This window comes from Panthera uncia, assembly GCF_023721935.1.
Source record: "Panthera uncia isolate 11264 chromosome A1 unlocalized genomic scaffold, Puncia_PCG_1.0 HiC_scaffold_16, whole genome shotgun sequence".
NCBI lineage: Eukaryota > Metazoa > Chordata > Mammalia > Carnivora > Felidae > Panthera > Panthera uncia.
In genome coordinates this window covers 24342066-24350759 of record NW_026057576.1, presented here as the reverse complement: position 1 = coordinate 24350759, position 8694 = coordinate 24342066, and the positions used below count along the sequence as shown (strand labels likewise).

Here is an 8694-nt window from a genome sequence, read left to right as displayed (position 1 = left end):
TCTTTCTTTCTTTCTTTCTTTCTTTCTTTCTTTCTTTCTTTCTTTCTCCTACATTAATTCCAGTTGATGCACAGGAGAATGTTCTCTGCCAGCTTTCATTGAGCCTGCCTTTATTTACTAGGTGGGCTGCTATATATATATATGTGTGTGTGTGTGTGTGTGTGTGTATATATATATATATATATATATATATATATATATATTTCCTCTAATATGCTTTATGCTTTATCACAATGCCTTATTAAAATGAAATGTTTCTTTAAAAAATTAAAAGCTTGGTCGTCTGGGTGGCTCAGTGGGTTAAGCGTCCAACTCTTTCTTGATTTTGGCTCAGGTCTGATCTCACAATTTGTGAGATTAAGCCCTCTGCCGGGCTCTGTGCTGACAGCATGGAGCATGCTTGAGATTCTCTCTCTCCCTCTCTCTCAAAATAAATAAGCTTATTTTAAAAATAAAAAATAGGGGCGCCTGGGTGGCTTGGTCAGTTAAGCGTCCGACTTCGGCTCAGGTCATGATCTCACGGTCCATGAGTTCGAGCCCTGCGTCAGGCTCTGTGCTGACAGCTCAGAGCCTGGAGCCTGTTTCAGATTCTGTGTCTCCCTCTCTCTCTGCTCCTCCCCTGTTCATGCTCTGTCTCTCTCTGTCTCAAAAATAAATAAACGTTAAAAAATTAAAAGCTTAACCAGCTGAAACGAGTGAATATAAGTTGCATGTTTTCAATGAAGAATACGTTTTTAAAAATTCTTTTAAGTACAGCTGACACACAATGCGATTAGTTTCAGGTGTATAGTTTCATAGTGATTCCACTTCTCTGTACATTATGCTGTGCTCACCACAAGCATGGCTACCATGTCACCATACAGCACTATTACAGTATCATTGACTGTGTTTCCTGTGTTCCACCTTTTTATATATATATAAATGTTTACTTACTCATTTTGAGAGAGCAAGTGGGGAAGGGCAGAGAGAGAGAGACAGAATCTCAAGCAGTCCCCTCAGTATCAGCACAGAGCCCGACTCAGGGCTCAAACCCACAAACTGTGAGATAGTGACCTGAACTGAAACCAAGAGTCGGACCCTTAACCTGTTGATTCACCCAGGCAGCCCCCCATGCTATACCTTTTATTCCCGTGTCTTAACTCATTCCGTAACTGGAAGCCTATTATCTCCCACTCTCCTTCATTCATTTTGCACATCTCCTTCCCCTCTTCCTTCTGGCATTTCTAGGTCTGATTCTTTTTGTTTACTCATTTGTTTTTTTAGATTCCACATAAGCAAAATTACATGGCATTTGTCTTTCTCAGTCTGACTTACTTCACTTAGGATAATACCCTCTAGATCCATCCATGTTATCACAAATGGCACGATCTCATCATGCATAATGATGTGACTTGGTGACTGCATAATATTCCATTGTGTATATATTTTTCTTCTTACCATTTGTCTGTTGATGGACTCTTAGGTTACTTCCATATCTTGGCTAATTGTAAATAATGTTGCAGCAAACATAGGGTGCATATATCTTTTTGATTTAGTGTTTTCTTTTTCTTTGGGTAAACAATAGTGGAATTACTGGATCATGCAGTACTTCTATTTTTAATTTTTTTGAGGAACCTCCATACTGTTTTTCACGGTGTACCAATTTACATTCCCATCAGCAGTGCATTAGAGTTCCCTTTTCTCCGCATTCTTGCCAACGCTTGTTGTTTCTTGTCTTTCTGATTTTAGCCATTCTGACAGGTGTAAGGTGATATCTCATTGTGGTTTTAGTTTGTATTTCGCTAATGATTAGTGGTTTGAGCATCTTTTCATGTATTTGTTGGCCATGTGTATGTCTTTGGAATAATGTCTGTTCAGATCTGCTTCCCATTTTTTGATCAGATTGGGGGTTTGGGGGATTATCGAAATTTTTTTTTTTTGGTGTTTTAAAAGTTCATTATATGTTTTGGATATTAACTCCCTATCTAATATATCAGTTTCAAGTATCTTCTCCCATTCAGTAGTTTGCCTAATAAAAAGTAATTTTGGTGGCTCAGTTAGTTAAGCCTCCTACTTCATCTCAGGTCATGATCTCACAGTTTGTGAGTTCCAGCCCCACGTCGGGCTCACTGCTGTCAGCACAGAGCCTGCTTTGGATCCTCTGTCTTCCTCTCTCTCTCTCTGCCCCTCCCCCACTTGCACTTTCTCAAAAATAAATAATAATTTAAAAAAAAATTTTAAGTAATTTTTTTTTTTTGTTTACAACTGATGAAATCTCTAGAGGATAACATGAGGAGAAAGTTTGTACCTTCTCTTAGTGCCACTGCTTTCAATCTAGCATGCATAAAGGTACATAGAACTACAGGACAAACACACCATTTGATCCTAGAGTGTCATTTTTATTTGAATGAGAGGTATTTTATTTTTATGTTACAAATGAAGGTGTATTATACAGCTGAATTTAGAGTTCACATGAATTAAGATAAAATGGGGATTTGGGGAAAATAGTTTGCTTGTGCTTTGAGTACTGAGTATGTATTATTACCATTTTCTGTTAGTAAACTTACTTCATTTTATGTGTTCAAGGAGGTCACGCAGTGTGGGGAGGAGAAAAGGCCTCCTGTCACTGCCTACATTCTTTTCTCTTTACCACTGCTTTTCAAACTTTTCACTTCCTAGAGAACCTCTTCATAATATGCCTGCTTTTTAATCTTCTGTCTGTCCCAAAAAACCTCAATTTTGAAAGATGTTACCTATCAAACTGTTTCTGTTAGATAAACTATTTTACTGTATTTTGGGTAATAAAAACAAAGGAACTGCAAGTTGGACTTTCTGATCACCATGAGCAAATCAGTAGCCACACTGATTTCTAATTTGGCACAGAAAAGCTATTTGGGGGCAAATGGAGGCATTATATAAAGCTTTTGGAAATAATGAAATTGGTTTACAGATGGCATGTTGATACCTCTTAGAGCCTTCAAGGTCTGAGGAGCCCCAGGAGCAGTCTGAACTGCTCTTTAAACTGTAGCCTTACAGCTTGAAATTAATCATATTTTTGGGTGATAAAAAGAGAATGCCTATATTTCAGAGTGAGAATGTTGGATTGATGCCTTTATTACTTTTGCTTTTTGCACCTAGATTGAATATGAAAGGAAAAAGAAAGAAGATGGAAAACGAGCTCGAGCTGATAAACAACACGTTTTAGACATGCTATTTTCAGCATTTGAGAAACATCAGTATTACAATCTTAAGGACTTGGTGGACATCACAAAACAACCTGTGGTATGTATATGCTCACATTGATCCTTTAAATATGTCCTGCTTCATTTAGATGACGTTTCTGAAGAGAAGGGTATCATATATGAAGAAGTTCACGTGCACCTATGCTAATGTCAGGGTTTATTTCAACACTCAGGAAAGATGTCTTAATACAGGTTATTTTTTGGTGACATCAGCTTCATTATTTTAGATTTCAAATACATTATGTTAATAGTTCCATATGAAGATAAAGTAGATATACCCTTCTTTTGACTTATCCCTTGACATCAAGCCTAGTCTTTCATTTGTTCCCCTACCTCCCTCCAAAAGCGCTCAGCTTCTTTCATATATTTGAAAATGTGCCTTCTAGAAGAACTGCATTTCCTTTAAGAGCCATACTGATTTGTCATGATGAGGGTGTTCATCTCTGTCTTGCGGGTTTTTTTTTTTTTAATCAAAATTTACCTAGCACTAACATTAGGTCCTTTTACACTTGAGCTGTGTACTGCTCCAGTGTTGGTTGAGGTTGTGGTTGGGTTGGTCTGTTGGTCTGTTCTCCATTTTTAAGGAAAAATTTATTAAGTTGATGTTTTAGAAAGTTTGTACTATAAATAATCATTTTTCCATCCCTGCTCCAGACTTTTGTGCCTATTTGCTAACAATTTGTATTTCTAATCCATTAAAACACTGGTAACAAATAAGGAATCCAAATCCCTTTTCTCCAGTCTTTGAGTCACATTTCCTTCTGTTTCACTTTCTTATACTTAACATTAGCAAAGCAGAGAATTGAATTGTAACAGTATTTATTTATAGGGTTTTAAAAATTAAATGGAATCTCTTTTATTTTCTGTCCTTTTACACTCTGACTTATTCAAAGCTTTAGGAAATAACTTAGGAAATTTCAATATTGATGGTAGTTTTCCCATTTCTGCAGATTTCACTGTTACATTTCAATCTTTCACTTTTTTATTAAGAAATTAAATTCCAAAAGATCTAACTACTTTTTTTTAATAGGAGGCAAGTGCTCATGCTGCCATTATCAGCTCCTCTTAACGACTTCACTCCCTTCACCATCAAAGCCTTAGACACAGCATTTCAAACTAGATTTTTAAAAATTGAAATAGAATAATTCATTAGCTAAGCTGTGTTTTTTCTACGTTTAATGAAGTTTATCCTTGTGTCATATATACACACACACACACACACACACACACACACATACACACACAAAAAGGCCATTCCAGAAACTGAATGCAGACAGTATATTCTCCTGGAATAACACACACACACACACACACACACACACACACACACATTAGATATAGGAAAATAAGCATTTGTATGTAGAAGGACATTTACATGATACTAGAGAAGACAATTTCTTTGCTTCCCAATTTCTTAACGTGGAACAACATACTGTTTTTTTTATCTTTTCTACTTTTTTTATTTTTATTTTTTTTTAATTTTTTTTTTTTTTTAACGTTTATTTATTTTTGAGACAGAGAGAGACAGAGCATGAATGGGGGAGGGTCAGAGAGAGAGGGAGACACAGAATCTGAAACAGGCTCCAGGCTCTGAGCTGTCAGCCCAGAGCCCGACGCGGGGCTCAAACTCACGGACCGCGAGATCATGACCTGAGCCGAAGTCGGACGCTTAACCGACCGAGCCACCCAGTCGCCCTACTTTTCTACTTTTTTTAATGTGTATTTATTTTTGAGAGAGACAGAGGGTACGAGTGGGGGAGGGGCAGGGAGAGAGAGGGAGACACAGAACCTGAAGCAGGCTCCAGGCTCCAAGCTGTCAGCACAGAGCCTGATGCAGGGCTCGAACCCATGAACTGTGAGAGCATGATCTGAGCCAAAGTGGAACTCTTAACCAACTGACCCACCCAGGGGCCCCAACATACTATTTTTAAAATCCATTTTGTGTCAGAGAAAAGAAATAACTAGTATTTCTCTCAGTTTTGGTGTTTCAAATAATTTTTATGTAGAGGTGCTCAGTGAATCTCTTAAAATAGAGCTACTTAGGGGTGCCTGGGTGGCTCAGTTGGTTAAGCGTCTGACTCTTTGTTTTGGCTCAGGTCATGATCTCATGGTTCGTGAGTTCCAGCCCCATGTCGGGCTCTGTGCTGACAGCTGCAGAGCCTGCTTGGGATTCTCTGTCTTTCTCTGCCCTCCTCCACTCACTCACTCTCTCAAAAATAAACAAACATAAAAAGAAAGTGAGAGAAAGAGAGAAAGAAGAAAGAAAGGGAAGGGAGAAGAGAAGAAAGGAATGAGCTGCTTACCTCATGGTCAGTAGATGGGCTTTAGGAGATCCAGCAGTCTTCTGAATATGTGCAAAAATATGTGGGTTTTTCTGGGGAGCAGATCATAGTTAATATCAGATTCTCATAGAAGGTCTGGGAACCTCAAAGAGCTTGTGAACCACTGATCTAGAAACTAAATTATTTTATAAGTGTCTTATTGTTTAGAGGCAGTTTGCCTCAGCAAGCATAAGGTTCTTAAAGGAGGGTTGTGTATTAGTCATATCCCTAAATATTCATATGTTCTACAATGTAAACATAGTAGAAATCCAGTAAATATTAGATGAATTGATGGATTCAGATGGATTCGACAGTCCTCATGTCATTTTTGGCAAGAGAAGGAAGACAGAGAGCCAGTCTCAACTAAGTGTGGAACGCCAGGGTTTTAGTTATCTCCGCCTAGAGGAGGGGGCAGGAAGGGGTCAGCATGGGTTGGGTTCTGCCATTTACCTACCCACTGGGATCTGGGGGAGTTACTTCCTTTCCTAAAATTGAGGAACACTGGATAGTCACTGTGCTCCCTTCCAACCCGATATCTGTGTCTCTCTCTCTCTCTCTGTCTCCTATTTTATCTCCTCTCCACCTCCCTCTCGTATTTGAATTGAATTAGCAAATCCCATTGACCTGCGAAGTGGCCCAAGTTCAGCTTTCCTCTGTATAGATAACTATCCCCTTTAAAAGGTTCACCGGACGTAAGTGAGTCTGTACTCATGGTCATCAATATACCCTTAATTTGATCTTAATCTGAGCAATTCCAGAAGAATGAAAGAACCCAGTATAGCATGAAGATCAGTGATCCAGGAAAGGGGCTTCCTGGTATGATGGAAATAGTGGTGGATTTGGAGTAATGGCATCTCAGTTCAAGTCCCAGCTCTGCCATTTAGCCTGGACAGGGTACTTAAATACATTTGATGTTTAACACAAACCAATTTTTGAGCCCCTGTGTAAAAGAGGAGAAAAGAGATCTTGTTTGTGTTAATCACCTCTTTAGTATATGCATTTAATGACTTTCTCTCATTTTCTGATGGCCCCCAGTGCCCCCTTTGATAACAGATTTCCAGCCATGAACTCTATTACCTTAACACATTCTCTATTTCATTAACACTGCTACCATATTCTTAAGTTCCCATTTGCTTTCTGACCTTCAGAGTATAATTTTTGACACATTGAGTGGACCTGAGATATTGTTCTTGTTTTTGCAGTTCTTACTCTCTGTATTCTTCTTCCTAAAAACTTTCACTTCCATGAGCAAAATTATTGATCAGAGAAACTGTCCCTATGGCCAGACCTTTTCTGTCATTGGCTGGCATGTGACTTGCATGAACAATCAAGGAGTTACAGTTACTCATCAAGGGTAAATAAGCCAATTTTAAAAGGCCAAGCTCTGGTAATTGATGTAAAGTCAGAAACATGATATCCATTTAAAGGGATGTTTTTATATGATTTAAATTTGGGCTTTAATGTGAAATACCAGAGGAAGCCTGTTATTTCTCCCATGCAGTATTTGATCTTTCACCTTGAATTTGTTATGTCTAGCCTTTCTTCATATCTTATTATATCTGTAAAATAGAAATACACAGCATTTCCTTCAAAATTTAAACCATTCAGAGCTGTACCTAATTGCTCCCTTTGAAACACCAAACTGCCAAGACCGTTTTGAGCCTTGACACTGTGTTCTCTCTAGCATAGCAGCCATTTACCAGTGTTCCTTGAATCGTACTTTTCTGCCAAAAGTATCCTTGAAAATCAGCTCTGGTTATAACCAAACCTCTTTAATTTTCTTGTTCTGTATCCACCCAGTTTCCAGGCATGATCTAGGGAAGTTGATCGTTAATTATTGATGATTCCTTCTGAATCAGCAGTCCCCAGTCATGTCAGTCCAGCAGACCATTGTTTAATTATACAATTTGCATGCTTTTTACTAAAGTAAGTTCAAATTAACAGGAAAATCTAGGAAAACATTTGTGTGGCTTTGACTTTGAAGGAATTTGGTGCCCATATTTCAAGGTCCCAGCACTAAACATTGCTCGACAGGCAGTTGCTTATTCGGACAAAGTGGGCTTTCAATACACAAAGCCATTGCAGCAATAAGGCAGTGTTAACCTAATCCTCAGAATTTGTTTCTAGATAGACTTAAAGTAAAAGTGTGAACAGAAGTGATTGAAGCAAAATTTGGCCTCAGTAAGATACAAGAAGGTAGGCTTTTTTTTAAGGATAAAATGTCTGGAAAGTATGACCTGAGTATTTCTCCTGTCAAACAAATTTTTTTATTTATAAGTATATGCTGTTATAGGGGCACCCACCTGGCTCATTCGGTGGAGTATGTGACTCTTGATCTTGGGATCTTGAGTTCAAGCCACATGTTGGGTATAGAGCTTATTTAAGATAAAGAGTTTGTATATGCTATTGTAGATATGTGAATTAGTTGAGACTCTTCTAGTTGCAGAGAATAGAAACTCAGCTCAAGGGGCGCCTGGGTGTCTCAGTTGGTTAAGTGTCTGACTTCGTCTCAGGTAATGATCTCACGGTTTGTGGGTTCGAGCCCTGCATTGGACTCGACGCTGACAGCTCGGAGCCTGCTTGGGATTCTCGTCTTCGTCTTCCTCTTCCTCTTCCTCTTCCTCTTCCTCTTCCTCTACCTCTACCTCTACCTCTACCTCTACCTCTACCTCTTCCTCTTCCTCTTCCTCTTCCTCTTCCTCTTCCTGTCTCTCCCTCCCTCTCTCTCTCTCTCTCTCTCTCTCTCTCAAAAATAAATAGACTTTAAAGAAAAAATAGAAACTCAACTCAAACTAACTTAAACAAAAATAGAATTTATTGGCTCATGTAGCTGGGAAATTCAGGAATGCATCTAGCTTTAGACATTACTGGCTACAGCCACTAATATTAGTTAGAACTTTAGAACTGTCCCTTCCCATCTTTCCACATTTGTGCCCTCATTATTCTTTCTTATGTGTTATCTTTACTGTTAGGCGGGATCTTGCCATATGATAGCCAAAATGGCCTCCTTAAACACCTCACAGCTAGCAGCCTCTAAGAAAAAAAGGAATACTTGCCCTAATTATTTTATTTTTTTTTTTTCTTTTCAACTTTTTTTTTTTTTTTAATTTATTTTTGGGACAGAGAGAGAGACAGAGCATGAACGGGGGAGG

The 8694-nt window shown here is 38.5% G+C and overlaps 1 protein-coding gene across 2 annotated transcripts in view; it reads left to right on the top strand.

Annotated features, from left to right (window-relative positions):
- The window catches only part of GTF2F2 (general transcription factor IIF subunit 2), a 155682-nt gene that overhangs the window by 136508 nt on the left and 10480 nt on the right, over window positions 1-8694 (top strand). For both annotated transcript variants that reach the window (XM_049646983.1, XM_049646982.1), the window contains exon 7: window positions 3118-3261. In XM_049646983.1, the coding sequence (XP_049502940.1) occupies window positions 3118-3261 (144 nt within the window). The remainder of the gene's footprint in view (window positions 1-3117; window positions 3262-8694) is intronic.